We start from the raw sequence: 18,638 nt of genomic DNA on the forward strand, positions 1-18,638 counted from the left end.
AAAATATTCCAGATAAACTGCTGAGATCCACGTTGTGCTCCCTTGATTACATCAAGGCCATTTGGCCAGGAAACCTGTCCTTCCAGTAATGTGACAGTCACAACTGTGCTTCACTATCTGGCTTTAGCTCTGACCAGAAAAGGAATTTCTGAGGATGAGAATTCTTTTTTTTTTTTTTTCATGAAGGAATAAAACCCATCAGATCAATTTAGGTAAAACATGTAGAAAATCTGTTACTCCTTCCTTCTATAATAACATCCAAAAAACCCCAGAATTGGGGAGAAAGAAAAAAGGGAAGGTTCAGTCATGCACTGTATTTTTGAGCCTTTGATAACTTAAATGGTGGGCAGGAGGAGTTGCACTGACTCATGGGCTTAGGTGACCTACATTTACCTAGCTCTGATCTTTCTCCAGGCACTGTGGAGATGTGTTCATGTTCTAGTTTTGAGCTGCAGGCTAATGATAAAGGACTGGCAGATTCACTGAGAGTTTGCTCACAATTTGTTGAATTTTCAGCTGTTAAAAGTTTTAATGTGCAACTGCTCCACCTTTAAGTGTGGCTCAGTTTGAATACATTTGTGTTTATCAAAGTCAGCTTTATTTTTTTGTAAAGAGGGGATATTGATATATGCTTTGCCTAAAATATTATTTAGGTTGTGGTACAACTGTAAATACATGGCCAGTGGTTTTCATAGCTCCTGGTTATGGGATGCTGGTTGTAAATTCAGAATCTAAAAAAAGCCCAAACAGCAAACCTGTTTTTCAGTTTCATAATTTTCTCTGTACTTTTAAAAGCATTTTAGTAATAAGTTTCTTGAGATGTGTTAGTTTGTAAAACCTTGTCTCCAGTGAAGTAATGTGTGTACTAAGACTTGAATTTCAGCTCAGAGAAAAGGACAACCTTTGGGAAGGCTTTTCTTGCATTTTCCCTAAAAAAGCTGATAAACCTTGAGAAACTGGGAGAGAAGTGAAGGGTGAGGAAGCAATGCCTTGTTTGCTGCAGGGATGACTAATGGCAGAGTGTTTTCTCTGCTAATAAAACCCAAGTGCAGTCATATGCATGTGCCCTTTTTTCCTTGCCAGAAAACACACTTCTGGCTGAATGCTTCCTTTTCCTGCTCTACTCCAGCCTATCCCAGAGCTGCAAGAGTAATTCCACTTTGTAGGAGTAACTTGGTGGGCAAGATTATATATGTATAGTATATATAAGTATAGCTTAGGGTATACATCAGCTATTTCATCATTTCAGTTCAAACATGAACTAGTTTGACTTGTTCAAACTTCTGCTTAGACATTTAGTGGTGGCAAGGAATAATCCAGCTGTAAAAGCTGTATTTTTAACTCCTTCATGGAAAAGCAGTTGAAGTGGGAGTATTTGCAGCTTTAACTGATTTGACTGAAGATCTGAAGCTGTTGGGTGGTAGATGAAAGCCACGTTAATGCTCTCTGAAAGCCAAAGTTGACACTTCATTTTCCTGGCTTTCTTGTAGCACAGGTGATCCCAGGATGATGATGCAGCAGCAGTGCTATTTCTGCCTTTTTTTCTAGGCCAAGCAGCTGTGGAACACGTACTCATCCTCCTTTTATTCCTCCAGGACAGTGTTCGTGCTGCCAGACAGGAACACCAGTGCAGCTCTCATTGCAGGCAGTGGGGCAACATCAGCATTTGGTTTTTAATGCTTAGGGGGAGCACAGCAAAACCCAGTCAGCATGGGGAGAGCTTGCAGGTCAGGTATTTTAACCCTTTGGGGTCTTTCCCCCCATCCTTGGAATTAGTTCTTTTATCTGCAGAGTTAAGATGCTGCTTGGTGATCAGAGTTATTACACAAATAAATAAATACTTTTGGTTTCATTCCTGAGAGGTAAAAAACAAATCTCCTTGGATAGATTTGTTTGGTTAATTCATTTTCTGTAATTTGTGTTACAATCTAGCTGCAGATAATATCTTGAAGATGTAAAGGGGATGTTATTGATGAAGTGATTTGTTCCAAGTGCTGTAGAATCCCCTGGAGTGCAGCTGGATGTTACACACTGCTGTAATCACACTGCAGAGATTAAGTTAGAAACTGATTCCAGTTTTGTTGTGACTGGAAGCACCAGCCTCTGACAATCAGCAGGATGTGGGATTTGCTCTAAGGAAGGTGTTTAACAGGAGGATTTTTCTAAAGAGAATTCATGTTGAGAGGCAGGGATTCAATATAAGGAACTTGATTCCTTGCAGCATGTCAGACTGAGCATGGAAGTTGGTGAGCTGGAAACACTGCTCCAGCTTTAAGTGTCATCCATTCAATATTCCTAACTAAACATATTTCAATAATGCTATATTTTAAAGAATATTCTCATCTGCAGAGTGTTTGTGTAATATTCTAGTCTTAAAAATTTAAATTCAAGAAAAGAGTGAAGATGCGGCTCTTTTTTTATCCTGTCTTCAGTCTCACAGGAAGCAGTTCAGAACTACAGTTTTAACTGGTTCTTTAACTGGTTAGTTTTAAGAATTTAGTTGTGGGTTTTTTTGGTAGTCCCAAGAGTATGACAGTGTTTTTGCATTCAATGCCCAAACTTTATTGCAAAATCTTGATAGGTGGAAATAAGGCAAATAAATTAAATTTGAAGTACTGGAACACTCATGTCACCAGCAGCTTCATGAGGAAAGATTCCATTTCAGAATGGCATAAAGTATGTTTAATTTTGCAGTTTTTTCTTTAATAAATGTGCTAGTTGTTGTTAGTGTCAGTTTCTGAAGGAAAAGATTTTAATTATGTCCTGTCTAAAACAACCTCATTTTGAAGGTTTATTCAAGCACTGTTAGTTTTATTTTCATCCTTGGTCTCATACAAGTAACATCTGCAGGGAAACATTCACATTTGAAAACTCCCAGAAGTTCAGAGCTTGTGTGTGTTGAAACCAGTGTGGAAAGCAGCCCTGGTAGATAATTGTCTCTTTAAAGTGATTGGTTATAGAACCCCAGTATGGAAGATATTTAATGGAAAATACAGAAATACTTGATTGTTCAGTGCAAGCAAAGCATTGATTATGTTGGTGTATGTTTGCTCACGAGTGAAATCATGGTAATTTTAGTTTGTTTGTTAACACTGTACATCTGTGGTAAATGGTCACACTGGGTTTCTGCTGAGGAATTGCAGAATGCAATATATCCATCAGTACATTTTGTGTTGGGTGAAGTTTTTCCATCCCAAAGCAGAAGTTTGGTAGCCCTGATGAGGAAGTGGAAAGGTAGCAGAGGTAGAGCTGTCCTGTGTCTCCCTTTTTTCCAAGAATTCCCAAGGCCTCATTCTTCCCACACACCCCAGAGGAGGTTATTATTTCTGCTTTTTTATACAGTTACAAGTGGAAGGTCATTGGGATCTGTTTGATACTGTTGTGGTGCTGCTTTTATTGTGGGACAGAAATGAAGCTGCCCAGGCTGGGGTGTCCTGAGCACACTCAGTGCAGGGTCAGTGATGCTCTGCAGAGTTAAATTATCCAGGGAGGAGAGGGAGGAGTGAAGTTTGTGCTCCCCAAAAGAGCAGAGATTCCTTCCAGGAGCCAGCACAGCCAGCCAGCTCTTAGAGAGGCTTTGGGAGCAGAGGGAGGGCAGATGGGGCTGAATTAAGCCTCTTAGGGATTAGGTATCTTTAAAAGTTAGTCTGGGGGGATCGTTGCATTTGGAAATTTTCAGAACTTTCTCCCAATGTTCTCTATAGATTTTCTTCCCATTCAGTCTTGGTGTGACCCTGGGTCTCCTCAACTTTGTCTATGCTCTCCTGTAAGTGAACACTGACACCACTGACTGCTCTTTAATGTGCTTTTCAAACAGCTGCATTTTTGTCTGAGGCTATAAATCAAAATCAGGTTTTGAAATCAGCAATTGAATGTTAAACTGTGTTGAAGAAATCTTGATATTTTTAAAATTTATTTTTACTTTTGTCTTAAAATGAAATTTGTGTAGAGCTATTAATCAAACCTCAACTTTTCACAGGTAATATTTTTTAATATTTTGGATTTGTGGGTTGCCAGCTGCCCTGAGTTTGTGTGTGAGTGATGGGAACAGAGCTGGGCCAGGTGAGCTCTGTGCTCACGTGCAGTGCCCGACCTTCACTCGGGGCTCTGCAGTTGTTGGGGCAGGTGAGAGGCTCCTGCTGCCCTGGCACAGCAGTGATGGAGCAGCACAAGCAGCTTATGAGCACTGCACAATCTCTCACCTGCTCCAGGGCTGACCCTGAGCTGGGTCTGACTCCCACTTTTCCTTGGAGCTTGTGGAGTCCGTCTGTAATCCCTGCCTGGGACCTTGAAGTGTTGTGACGTACAGGATCAGAGATTGGGACAGGTTAGCTGGGCATTAAAGCCATCAGGAGTTGGAATGGGAGTGTGTTTCTTACACACTTGAAAATACTAAAATTGGAATTGAAATCATCTGAAATAAGTTTGGCCAAGCATTAACACGTGCTGATGTGTCTCTGTCATGTGTTAAAATGTTATTTATAGAGTGGGGGAGAAATTAATGCTTGTTGTCAGTAGCTTGATAAGCTGTGGAAATAATTTAATTAAATGTTTGATGTTCCAAGCATTAGATTTTACTTTTCAGTTTGGAAAAGGAGGCAACTTTGAGAATTTTGAGGTTGGGTGAAACAGTTTTGAGTGTGCAAACAAGCTAGGACCCCAAAAGCTCATGCTAATAATGAGATTATTTGTGTAAGGGTGTGCTCCTTTTTATAGGATCTTAGTCTGCTCTTGCTTAAAATTTCTTATTGCAGGAAAAACCTTCTAAATTTGAATTGATGGTGCAGGGTAAGAACTGCAGCAGTGCTACTGCTGTCTTAGAGCTAAATAAGTATTTTCTCACACAGGTAACTTGAAGAATGCTGGGTACACACATTTCTTGGGATGGAGGGACAGCAGGCAGGGAGTTACAGTGTCTTTCAAATTCCTTAAAATACATTTCCCCCTCTCTGAATCCTGTTTTTTTTGGTAGGGATTGTTATACTTTTCCAAGGGATGTGAAATCACAGTTTTTTCACTCGAGTGCGTCGTTGTGTCTTGAAAAGGGTAGAAAATTCTGCCCAGCTTGCAGAAGTTATTTCTGGGGAGATGAGGCTGACTGGAGGCAGAGGAGGTTGGTTAAACTGGGCAGGTTTGGTGTCATCAGTCCTGTGGCCTTAAATTTATTTTGCAACATTATTTCTCTCAGTTATAATGCAGGGATCTTTTTGGTGACTTAATGCAGGTTTAAAGCATTGGTAAATAAAACCAAATCAGATCAAATTCTATTTATTTCAAGCCCAAATAGGATGGGTTTTTGAGCTTTAATCTGACCAGGATGAAATGTTGGTAAATAGTTAAAGTCTTGTTTTAAATTATGCAGGAAGAGTTGCATAGACATAAATTTCTCTATATGAATACACCATTAAAACAGTTCATTAATACAGTATTAATGATCACTTTGTTTAACTTTTGTCTTGTGTTTCCTCATTAAAAAAGAAGCTCAGAAAGAGGTACCAGGCTGTGATACTTTCCTTAAAAATGTTGGTTAATGAAATGTCTGTATTATATTATTAGATGGAGAAATTAGGGTTGGATTTCTATAACTTTCAATAGACTCCACTTGAGATCATTGTTTTGTTCTGTTGCATGACAGCATCAAAAATACCTCCTAAAACATAATTTTACTGATGAGTCAGAAAGTGATTTTCTTAGGTTTGTTTCTGGAATGTGATAAATTCTAGTTCATATGTTGCTGAATAAAAATGCCTTGGTTATATTGGAAGTATAAACCAAGGCTGAGTCTGTGCCAGCACCTCTGAAGCCACTCGGGTGCAATTTTGGGATCTGTTGGGTTTGGCTGTTGGATTCTCCCTTGGTGGGCAGCAGTTGGCTGAGGGAAGAGTTTTTGAAGCATTAAATGTTTAACTGTTCTTCACCCTTTGAATCACAGATGTTCCAGTTTGTTTTGACTGTTAGAGCTGTTTGTAGTCTAAACCAGATTACATGACTAGTTTTTTAAAAACCCTGAGGGCATTACATGGGCACACTCTGCCACATGTAAAAGTGATGTGTGTATAAATCACTTTTTGTGTAAGAAAATGATGGTTTGTAATTGCTGTGGAATTTGGCTTTCAGTTAAGCTGTGAAATTTATGAATGTGGATGGCTGTAAGTCATGTAAACAGCAAGTTCCTTTGGAATAAACCACCTAAAGTCTGGGAAAAAAATCCTGTGATTTGGTTATTGTGTGTGGCAGCAGCCTGTGCTTCAGAAGAGATGATTTCCCAGATTTTAGGAATTCTTTTCTCTGGCTCAACTCCCACTCTGGTTTTGTTGTGCCTCAATACAGCCAAGCTGAGGATTTACCACGAGCAGGACTGGACATTGCTGAAAAAGCTTTTCTGGTGTGGGAGGGTGGAGGAGAGCAAAGAATTGTCCAGAGTGACCCTGGGAGAGCAGGAGATAAACGGGAGTGGGGGCTGTGGTGTACTGCTGCTTTTATCCACATGCCAAGGATGGTGTTTTTCAGTCCTCTTTGTCTATTTTGTCAGTTTATTCAGCTCCTTGTTTAACTTTTCTCTGTTCTGGTATCTCTGTCCTGAATGTTTGGGTGTTCAGTCAATTACGGCTGGAGGTGGAGGTTGATAGAAACTTCCAGGAGCTGTGAAATGCCAATAGCTCCAGCCTTTTTATTGGGAATCTTCTGCTTTCTGTAAATTCAGTTTCTTGTTAGGTACTTTTTTCAGAGAGTATCTAATATCTGCAAAGCTGCAGTAAGATAATACTGGAGAAAGATGTTTTATCTGAGGTTTGTTAGAGAGTTTCAGGCACAGAGAATTTATGATTTTTGTGTATTTTCCTACACCTGAGCAGTTTCAGTTCTTTGTGCCCTCAGCACATTTAGTCTTGTGTAACTCCTCAGTTTAGCAGAACTCTGGAGAAATAATTCTTGGGGTTTTTTTGTGAGGGGTGGGTTTAGAAAGCAAACCAGCCTTTGCCTGGGGCTTGTATGAGCTGATGAACTCCTCACCCCACAGGATGGTTTTAAACTGGTCACAGGGTGAGGAGCAGTTTGTGATCACCTCCAGTGGGAATTTGAAGGAAAATTTACAGTTTCAGAGCTTAAAGTTCATTGCTAAAGATGTAGGAAAGAACCAAGATGGGAGTTGGGATGCAAGGTGGAGTTTCTGACTCCCAGCACTTGGGTCTTTTTGAATTCTAGTATCCTAATGGATTTTAATATGAATGTATTAATTGTGTTGAATATAAATAATTCTTTAACAAAGATCCTTCTCTTTTATTTTTAGTATATTTTTGGGGAGTTCAGCCCTGATGAATTTAATCAGTTCTTTGTGACTCCACGATGCTCTGTTGAGGTAAGATCTCCTTTAAACTTGTTTTAGAAATAACATTTGAAAGCTCCATCTCCTTGTGTGAATTTGAAATGCAATAATACAAATATTTATCATTCACTTGGCTTGCTAATTTACAAACTGAAAAATTCATTCAGTAGTCTTCTTTCCAGGTATGTGGATATAAAGTCAATTTTTAGTTGTGAATTAATGATTCCACCTTCTGCTGTCATCTTTCAGAGCTGGACTGACAATAGTGGTGGGATGTTGACAATGAATTTTCCAGCCCTACAGCTTAGTTTTGGTGGCTTTTTTTAAGAGGTGGATACTGAGAACTGTCCCAGCAGAGTTCTTGGGTGCAAGGTGGGCTGCTAAGTCTGGGCAGCCTTTGGAAGCACAGTATTGTTGATATTTTTGGTGGGGTGGAGCACTGCTGACCCTCAGAGCTGTGCTCACAGGCAAGGCTGTGTGGGAGGTCTGAGAAGTGCATCAATAATGATCTAATTAGTGACACAGAACCACAGAGTGGGAACAGTTGTCTTTGTGTGGTGGAGTTCATTGCATCCTCAGTACATAGAATTGTGGGCTCTTATTCTCTAGTTCTTGGTACAATGATGAAACCATTTTCCTTCATAGAGAAGAGTTTTATCCCATTGTCCTCATCTCCAGACTTGAAAAATAATTTTCCTCTGGGTCAATTTCCATGTATTTCCTCCAGACATTTCCATTCAAACATTTCAGTGGTGCTGCCATCCTGCCCTCTCAACATAAAGGAAAGGAACACTTGAGCTGTGGATGGGGAAATCCTTTTGTCACAGTTTACAAACCATTGTTAATGGGACTTAGTTTCCTGTCGTTTAATTTTCCAAGGATAATTAGTGCAATCAACTGCTGAACAATGAAAGGGCACAAAGGGAATGGGGTGGGGAGTGAGGGAAGTGCAGAAAGGAAAAAGAGCATTTCTTGGTTTTTGGGGGGAGAGCTGTGGAAAGCAGAATGGATCTTTAGGTGATATCTGTTAGCTGTGATGATCCTGCTGTTCCCTCACCAGCAATTCAACCACAGCAGTGGGACATTTTCACCCCTGTACTGTCATCTGAAGTGCCCCATTAGCTGTTCCAATGATGAAAATATCATATCTTGACTTGTGTAAAACTGTTCTCAAAGTATGAACCAGCAGCACAAGAACCAGTGTGAGTTCATTTTCTCAGTCTGCCACTTCTGGTTAGCTGCCAAAATAAAGAGCTGTTCAACAATGTTCCTTAAGTTTGTCCTTGATCTGGTTCAGTTCAATGTTTTAATTACCTAGGTGATGAAATAAAAATGCTGCTTATTAGTTTTACACTAATTGGTGTAAAAAATTGGTCAGAAGAAGGCAGGGTGAAACTCAAGAAGGACGAGGCAGAGACGGTAACGCCGCAGTGATGTTTGACACACATGGTGCTGGGGACAGTCCCCAAATGTGCTGCTGTCCCTCTGAGGTCCCTCAGCCACACACCCCAGGGGCACTCTGGCAAGGGAGTGGTTAAAGCTAAAGGGAAATAGGGGTTGGATATTAAGAAGCAGTTCATTATGGAAAGAGTGATCAAGTGCTGGGGAGGTGGTGGGGTCTCCATCCCTGGATGTGTTTATAAAAAGTCTGGATGTGGCACTGGGTGCCATGGTTTAGTTGAGGTGTGAGGGCTGAGTTGGACTCTGATCTTGAAGGTCTCTTCCACCCTGGTGATTGTGTGTGGTTCTGTTGGCTGAAATGTCCCTTTTACATTTTTGGCACTACCTGTTGTCTGGGTTGGTTCACATCACAGCTGTATGGAACAAGTCAGCTTTGCAGAAGTGCTGTTCATTAAGCAGATATGTTGGGGACCAAGAGGCTGACTGCTTTTTAAAAAATCTTTGTATTCTCTGAAGCTCTTTGCTTTGGATAAAAACAAAAAATTGCAAGGTGTATCATAAACTGTTTGTTACAGACATGTAGAGTGATTATTTAGCTCTGATTAAAATTATATGCAACTTGTGTTCAAAATTAATATGGAGCTTGACCCACTGATTCTTGTTTCTGACTTGAAAAGATGATACATTAAGATGTATTGTACAGCATGTCTTTTTTTATATACTTTTTCAATGGAATTTGAGGAATATTTTTCTTGTGGTTTCTGCTGCACTGGTGTCTGCAGTGCATTAAAAAGGCAATAGAAGTATCTGTAGCTTTAGGGAATTGAAAACTTTACCAGTTTTGCCAGTCCTTTGCCAATTTGGTCTACCTTCAGCTTTTAAAAAGAGGATATGTTCCTCATCCTAAAGTGAGTTATAAGAAAGATGCTGATGCTGGGAGGTGAATTGTTTGAGAGGCTGGTGAGCCTGCAGTGTGTAACCAAGTTAATCTTTATCTTTCAGTACTTGGGGTAATCTGCAAGGACACCTGAAGCTGCAGTGTGGGATTTGATAAATATAGAAACATGAGTTCAAGGCATCCTCTCCCAAAATCAAATCTCAGTTGTGATGTTATTTTTAAAGGATTTGGATGTTTCATATAAAACTGATATGAAATGTTCATAGATTTGCTTTGCCTTTAAATAAGTTTCATTTCTTTTTTGTACAGCTCCCCCCATACAATGAAACAGTTTCATGTGGTATTAAATCCACAGGTAAGTTTCATGATGGTAAGAAATCCAGATTTTTTTTTTTTTTAAACTTCAAGGTTGTGGCACTTTCTGAGATTTACTGTAACCTCTCTTTAAATATAATTGTTTCAGCACCTACATAGGCATATATTAGGCAGGTTGGTTTTTAAAGCTTTACTGAATGATATCTGTGAGAGGTTTGAAAATCCTGCATTGAACTTCAGCTAATTACAGTGGGCATCTCACTCCTCCTTCACTGTGCTACCACACAGAGTGCTGTGGAAACTCTGTGGGATGTAGCTGTGAAAATGAGGGGGGCTGAAGAGCCAGAGCATGAGTATTTTCTAACAGTTACAGCAAGGCTACTCTGCAAGCAGTGCTCTGTTCTCTGCTCCCTTTGACTCTTGTTTCTGCCTGGCTTGGCTGTTTTTCTGGAGAATCCTGGTTTGGTTTTTTTTATCTCTACATGAAAGTGTTGACTTGATGTAAAAATAAATGCCAGAGTTCCCCTTTTAAAGCTGTAACACTCACAGGTCTCCTCTGCCTCAACCCCTACCTCTTACAGCCTGACTGTGCTGCAGAGTTGCAAGAATTGGACAGGTAGGTAGGAGCTGCCCTGGCATCCTCACTCTGAATAGTTTTAACCAAACTTCCCCAGTATTTTAAGCAGCAGGTCAATTAGTTTTTGTTTTCCTCCCTGAGGAGAGCAAGGAAGCTGAGACCCAGACAGATGTATATGAAAATGGCTCCAGATCTCCTTAGAAAATCATGGAAGTATCTGACTGAACATTTCCCAAAAGTGCTCAGAAGAGGACCAGACTCCACATTAGTGTTTAAGGACACCTGATCATTGTGCTTAGAGACTTCAGCCTTGCTTTTGAAGAGAAACAAGATAGGCAGTGACAAAGAAGAAGCACAGGTCTCATTTGAGAGCAGATCAGTAGCACTTCTGACCATTCAGAAGTTTTATTTAGTACAGGACCAGTTTTAGATCCCTGAGTAGTTTTAAATAGAGTTAGAAAGTTTCTTTAAAAAGACCATGTGGTGTGAATTGTCTGTTGGTGACAGGGGCATCCAGTCATTTATTGCTTTGTTTAACTGGATTTAAGTTTTGTTCTTTCAGACTGAGATTTTAATGTTCACAAGCCATACAGAAAGATGGTTTGTACAAATGTCTTTCAGATCATTCCTAGACCTTGAGAGAACCCCTCCCAGCCCTGAGATTAGGTAATGACAGCAAATTAGGTTTTGCTTGAAAAATGTCTTTAACAAGCTTCCACTGTACTGTGCATGCACATTATCACTGTGGTGGCTGCATAGGAAGCTGTGCAAATTAACTGGAATGCTTGGTTATGCAGAATATTTATATTTATGTATAATGACACACACTTACCATGTTACCATTCCCCATAGTCTTCATTTTTTTCTGTACTTATCTTCAGTGTTTAACTTTATTACAGAATCAGAATTTCTGTTAATACCTACTAGGAGTAATCAAATCATGGCTTAAGCTCTAATCTGTTCTCACTAGTTAGTACTGTGCATTCACACATTTTGGGGTTGTACATAGACTGTCCTTGGAGCATCTGTTGGTGCTTGTTTCAATATGTGTGCCATGTTGTTCATGGCACAGAGATCTGTTTCAGTCCATTCAGAAATAGAGCTGTGAACTAGATTGAAACAAAGATGCCCTGAAGCAAAGTGGAAAACCAAAACAAATAAAAAAAAAGTTACCTCTTATTTTTCTCAAATGAACTTGACACAATCTTACAGCAAATGAGTTTCTGCCAGTCATTCCATAGACTAACTGTACAGTAGCTACTGGAATTTATTATTCTAAACCTGCTGTAAGGTGCAAGGATTAATTGCTCAGCTGTAACTTCCTAATTTGTGTGTTAAATGCTACAACATCAGTTCTGCTCATCAAGGTTTCAGCCCCTGATGTTCATTGTGCCATAACAGTAAAGGACATGTTCTGTTTTCTGCTCCCCACTAGCCCTGGGTGGGCTCTTGTGAATAAATAGATAAATTCACCAAAACTAGAAAAAAATGCTCCCTTAGATGATGATTTTTGCCAGGTTAGCTTTGGGTCCCAGCAGTGCTGGGAGCTTGCTGGGGAGAGAGGAGCAGGACAGGAGTGCAGAGGTGACAGCTTTAACCTTGGGCTGTGCTAGATTGACTTACCATGGAGGGAAACCACATTCTTTGCTTTGAAGCAGTTACTATTTTTTTTTTTTTAACTTGGATTTTGGAAAAGAAGAAGTCCTGGATTGTTTGAACTGGTAAGGAGTTGAAATGTGCCCAGTAATTGATTTGTGTCAAGGTTGGAGGAATATTTGGTGTTGCCAGCTGTTGCCTGTGCTGTTGTAACAAAGGGTAGAAAGAACCAACTCTTGATTCAGCCTTGAACTGAGGAGTCACTCCATAAACAGATAAACTAGGAATGGTTTTGTTGTGGATTTACATCCTTAAAGCCCCCAAAATTCTGCATTTGTGTGTAAATGAAGCAGGAACAGGAGCTCTCCCAGCCCTTCCCTCTCCAGTGCAGACCAGGCACAGCTTCCCCCTCCCTGGCTCCAGGCTGCTGATTTTTTAAAAAAGGAACTTCAACCCTCTCCTCTGGGTGGTGATGGCTCTTCAGTGATTGCAGAAGTGCTTGCTGAATGGCAGACAGGGTGTTAAAAATGCTTTCTCACAGGGAAAAAAATTAAATTTGAAATTCACTTTCTTCCTAAGATGATGTACAGAAACCAGATGTGTGTGGAATTTTTACCCTTTTTTATTTTTAAAAAATTTCCTTTAGTCTGACTGGCAGCAAGATTGAGGTTGGTATGTGACGTGTTTGCTTCTCATTTAGTCAGGTTAATAGATCAAAGCAGAAAAGCAATTAACATCTTTATAATTTGTTCATTAAATCATAATATGTTGGTATTGCATGGATAAGTCAGACCTCAACACATACTGAATGTTACTCTTCATTTGATATTAAACTATGCAGATTCTTGTACCTTTCACATTTTTTAAAGCTAAATTATTTGTTAGCAGATTTTTCTAGAAAATATCCAGAATTGCAAAACTTTTATATTGAGAACCATATATCCAAACATTCCCTACTACATTGTTTTCCCATGGGATTATTTCATTAGGTGTGTGAATAACTTATTTTCTGGAAACTGTTGGTTGCTTTTTGTTGTGTTTAAAAAAAAAATCCACCTCATTTTTAGTGAGTCTGTGATGTACTTGAAAATACATATTTGTTGACATGTCATGCACCATGTAAGTTGCACAAAATCTTAAAAGTTTAGTGCTGTATCCACTTAATTCCTCTGGGACTAATATCTAGTGTTGTTTGGTTCTGTAGTAAATCTTAAAAATTGGAAATTGTTTTAGCCCCCATCGTTGAGGAAACACAAAATATTAAAATGTAATGTCTTTGAAACAGTAACATCCATACCATCCAGACCTGCAGAGCTGTAAAATGTCAGTTTACCTTCAGAATTCCTGAAACTGTTTCATTAATTTTCTATCTTTGCTCCATAGTTACAGAAATAGCTGAAGTGTTCAGTGTTGCCAGTTAGCACACATACATTATAACAATAAATAAATAAATTCCAGGAAATTGCAGAACTTGGTGACTGAAAAAAATTTGTGATCCTGCAGCCTGGCATGAAAATATTTCTTAATAAATCAATGAAACACCAAAACCAGTTCATAAGTTTTCAGTACAACTCCTGTGTACAAGCTGAATGCTGATTTATGTTGAGGAATGTGTTGTACTTCATGTCATAAAATCCTGGATTCATCTATACCATTACTCTCACATAGTAGTAAATGTAATTGTGATAAAATTGAAGAAGTTATCAATGAACCCAGAGTCTCAAGAGCTTTAATTGCATTGTTCCATGCAATTAATAAATATATTTTTCAGTTAAGGATTCAGTTTTTCAGTTAAGGATTCAATTTTTCTGTTAAGGATTTCATTAAGGATTATGGTAAGTGTTTGATTATGATAAATCACACCAAACCCAGCCCCTCAAAAAGCAAACCTCTCATATGGGAGAGTTAAAAAGGCAGAGGCTTGGATTTTTTAATTGTCAGTTGAACAGACTGGCTGGAAAAAAGTGTGGAATTAAATATTACACCATATTTTATAGGAAATTATCCAGCAATCAATTTAATGCAGACTATTCCTATAGACATTGGACTTTAATAGATTTTCTTGAGAGGGGAATTGAAAAGGGGTTGTGTGCAGGAGCTGTGCAGTGGTTTGGAGGTTATGTAACTGGTTAAGAAAACCTGAATCATGCTCTGCTGTCTTTAAGGAAATGATCTTTAGGAAGTCATCCTGGTTGAGAATGAGAACTCCTTTTGTTTGGGGGAGCATACTTTGTTTTCTGAGTGATGGGAAATTAGGAGAGAGTTTTTCTTGCTTTTGTAGCTTTTTCATTCAGTGTGATTCTCCAACTGAGATTTGCTTTCTCTTGTCCAGGGGAAGAATATCAGAGAATTGAATTTGGTGTTAATGAAGTTATTGAGACTCAGTCATCTGTCCTGAATAACACCGACTACAGTATTTCGAGCACTCTGAATCCTCAGGCTCCAGAATTCATTCTCAGCTGTGCACCTGCTCAGAAAAGCCCCGACGATGCTCTCAGCGACACCAACTACAACTCCATTGACTGCCAGTTCAGCGACCCCTCCCTGGCTCTGGACAGCGGCTCCAACGCTGACAGCGACGCCTTGGCTGGAGGCCTCGGGCAGAGGGAGCGCAAAAAGAAGAAGAAAAGACCCCCTGGATACTACAGTTACTTGGAAGATGTCCCCGACGGCGTGGCCGCCCCGGAGGCGCTGGTGAACGGGCACGCCACGGCCGCGGGGCTCAGCCTGAGCGCGGAGGACGCGGAGCTGCCCGCGGAGCTGCCCGCGGAGCTGCCCTCGCTGGCAGCGCCCAGGACTTGCAGCAGCCCCGGCGGCTCCGTGGACTTCCTGGCCGGAGCTGCGTGTGCCGAGCCCGGCCCCGGCGCCGCAGCCCCCGGCAGGACTGCCGGGCAGCCCGAGCTTTGCCGCCTTGCTCATTCTGAACAGTTGTGCCTCCCCCCGGAGGCCGTCAGAGAGAGCCCCCTAAGGACAGCTGGTGTACAGCCTTACGCTGGTACTGATACTACTGAAACTCTTGGCGTTACTAATGGACAAACACTTGAATCCTCTGGTGAGGACACAGCTGCCAATGGGGTAGAATTGCACACTGTGGAAAGCACTGACTCAGACCAAGCTAAGCCTGAGGAAGCTTCACCTACTACTGAGGCGACGGTCCCGCTTGCAGGATCGGTCCCTGTTAGCCAGCCTGCCAAATCGTGGGCTAGTCTTTTTCACAATTCCAAGCCTTCTGCTTCCACATCTGTGGTCTATGTTGAGACTAAGTATACCCCTCCTGCCACATCTCCTCTGGTCCCTGAAAAACAGGTTGAAGTCAAAGAGGGACCTGTTCCAGTTTCAGAGGATCCTGTAGCCATAAAGATTGCAGGTATAGTTAATACACACGAGTGGATGTTACACTGAAGGGTATTAACTCTTGTAAAACAGAGTGTGCAATATTGATAGAGGGCATTCCTCTGGTAATGAGCTGGCTGTTCAAACACTGCATGAAGGATGTCATTTGAATAAGGCAGTTTGGATCCCCCTGGGTAAACATTGCAAGCAGGCACTGCCGTGTCATTATCCCAGATACAGGGAAACTATTGCTGCTTGTCAAACAACTTGTCAAACAGTCTGTGGAAGTGATCTGTGGTTTCAAATAGGCTCTGTGCTGTTATAAAAAGGAGAATATGTTAGGTTTGTTCAGAAAATGGTGTGTCACATTATCCAGTGTTTACAATTTTGTAGTGTGTTCCATTACAAGAAGAGTATTACTGTATTTATACCAAAGTACCTGAAATTCCTGGGCACTGAACAGCAGTTAAGTGTAATGGTTACATAGATCTTGCTTCAGAAATTTCAATTCAGGAAATATCATATTTGCTAATATGCTTTTTGAAGGGTCTGTCCTTCCAATTTAACCATTATAAACAGTATTGCTTTATCCATAACCAATGTTAGCTGTTCCCAGGTCAAGAATAACCCTAAGGAGCTGTCCAGAGGGGACATCAGACAGGGAATGAGTGATACAAAAGCTTTGACTCTTGCTCCTGTCATATTTGTGGTCCTAGTAGGAAATGCTAGAGACTGCAGGAGGTTAGTTGTGCACATCCAACCAGAAATGGTGAAGTTCTCCCAGCTCTGGGTGCATTTTGTGTCACTGACTCACAAGTGGTGGAACCAAAGTAATGATTTGAAATCTATGCAGTGGTCCATGTGTGTGAAGGCTTTATCAGAGTCCTGCTGTTTATGCTACAAGCTAATTCACAGGTTTTGAATGAGACAGCTTCAAGTCACATTTCCACTCTGAACAGAAGCTGGCCTGGAGATGATGTTCAGAGTACCCAGAACTGTGTGCTGCCTCTCCTCCCCTCCTTACTCAGCAATGGTTTCATCACTCAGAATTGTCTGTTGAGAGAAAAGCTGTCAGAATAATTTATATTTCAGTGCATTTTCCACTTAGGTGCCACAAACACTGTATGAAAACTACATATATATATATAAACAGGTGATTACAGTCTGTATGAACCCATATGGAGAATATTGTGTTAAAATCTCAAGGTATCATTTGGTAATGATTTTAACTCAAAACTTTTTTTTGTGGCTGTCATAAAGCTAGGATTGCTTGCCATAAATGGAAAAGGTTTTTTTATCTTGTCCAAGTTGTTCAGCTGTAAGTTAACTTTCTAGACTTTCACTCTTTCTGTACTGATTTTTGCCACCAGGTGGGAGCAGAGCTTTTTAGTTTTCTTCAATGTAGTGAAGCACAAATGTAACTTTTACCCAGTGTTCTTTTGCACCTTCACTATGAGCTTGCTGTTAGGGCAGGGGAATAATCTGCGTATAGATAAAAGGAATTCATCTGCTCATTGTAGCTGATTTAGGTAGGAATTATTGCTGCAATTCCTGTAATTCAGATGATGCTGATACCTGTGTAAAATGTTTACTTGAAGATCTGAATGCCATGTGATCAGTGCTTTGCTCTGTGGGAAAAGGTGTTTTTCTTTATTTTCTTCATATGTACTTGAGTATTCTCTGTCCTGTTTGGAAAACAGGTACCTGAGTGCTTTGTTCATCCACCCACCCTCAAAAATATGTTACAAGAGTTCCACTTCATGATTTCCAGACAGATAATTTGCTCCATTCTGTATATATTTAATTTCAAATCTCCTTTCTCAGTGATCATCACTGTGTGAGGGTCTGTGTGTTTGTCAGGTGTGTTCCTTCTTTTCCCTGTGCCTGAGTTGAGATCCTCCTGTTGGATTGGCTGGGAATTCAATTTACACAACAGATTCTTAAAGAAGATGGTGATTCACAGTTCTACCAAGGGGCAATGATAAAATGAAACTAATTCAGATTGTAAGAAAGATGTTCCAGTGTTACATAGTTGAAGATATTTTTTCTCATTTTAGAGCTAGGTAAATGCTAGAGCAAGGAGTTGTGGAGACATCCAGGTTCTGGAGGGTTTTATAAAATTGAGAAATGCAGCCTTTTGTACATTCACACTGTGTTCTTACAGAAATGTTTTTGTTTGGGACCATCCAGCAGTGTTGTCCTGGGATTTTTTTAATCATTGTCCAGATTTGAAGAAAGATCAGAGTGACAGAGACAATATTCTTTAAGTCAGGGCCCTAAGCCAAGTGTTCAGTTCCCAACTTGTAACCACCCCTATCTCTTCAGTGGACACAGATCCACAGGGCTTCTCTTTCCTGAAACTCTGGGCTTGCTCTGTGTAGGAAATCACCTTGTTAAAAACATTTGAGAGGTAATTGTAATAACAAAACCCAATGAATGAACTTCAGCAAAATGCTCTCTGCCAACAGAATTATCTAAACCTCCCCTCATTTCACAAATCAGTACCCTCCAAAAGAAATGAGTTTTCTGGGTGATAACATGAGCTTTCCAACAGGGTTTGAATTTTTAAGATTTTCTCACGGTTGTAAGTGTATTTTTCTTCTGATCCCCTTGTAAAAGTTCTTTTAGTTACTGTGTGTTAGATGTGAGCTGGAAATGTGCTGTGGAATGTAACTGCTGTACACAAACCCAGGTCTTGGTTAAAAGAAGCAAAACTCCCAGGAGCTGCACTGGAGCCTGCTCACAAAGCAGCACTGTGACCACAAGAGGATGCTAAAGGTCCTCTTCATGTCTTTATTTAGCATGAGGCAAAAATGAGGAAGAAAAGAGTTAATGTAAAAAGTTATTGATAGACACAAAAAATAGAAGCTTTTTCCATTATTTTTATCCTTATTTTCAGCAATGATGAATTATGTTAACAGAAATAGTGTATGAACAAAGTTCAAATTTTGCTGCTCTAACAATGCATTCTGAAGTACTTTAACAGTAATTTAATAACTTGTTTTAACCCTCAGTAGAAAAGAATCTTCTGCATGTGTGCTGCATCTTCCATTTTACATTTCTTTGCTGTCTGCTCTTTCAGGTGGCACATTCTTTATGTAACAGACAACTCAATTAACAGTTTCTTTTTTTTTTGGTCAGTTTATTTAGCACTGTTGTTGTCTGCAGGAAATACTGTAGGGAAATATCTTTGC

The 18,638-nt window shown here is 40.1% G+C and overlaps 1 protein-coding gene across 1 annotated transcript in view; it reads left to right on the plus strand.

Moving 5' to 3' along the window:
* USP10 (ubiquitin specific peptidase 10) overlaps positions 1-18,638 on the plus strand; it is a 45,290-nt gene that overhangs the window by 11,780 nt on the left and 14,872 nt on the right. The window contains exons 2-4 of the mRNA XM_033069869.1: positions 7,289-7,357; positions 9,933-9,978; positions 14,444-15,478. Of these exons, the coding sequence (XP_032925760.1) occupies positions 7,289-7,357; positions 9,933-9,978; positions 14,444-15,478 (1,150 nt within the window). The remainder of the gene's footprint in view (positions 1-7,288; positions 7,358-9,932; positions 9,979-14,443; positions 15,479-18,638) is intronic.

Source organism: Catharus ustulatus, chromosome 11, assembly GCF_009819885.2.
Source record: "Catharus ustulatus isolate bCatUst1 chromosome 11, bCatUst1.pri.v2, whole genome shotgun sequence".
Classification (NCBI taxonomy): domain Eukaryota; kingdom Metazoa; phylum Chordata; class Aves; order Passeriformes; family Turdidae; genus Catharus; species Catharus ustulatus.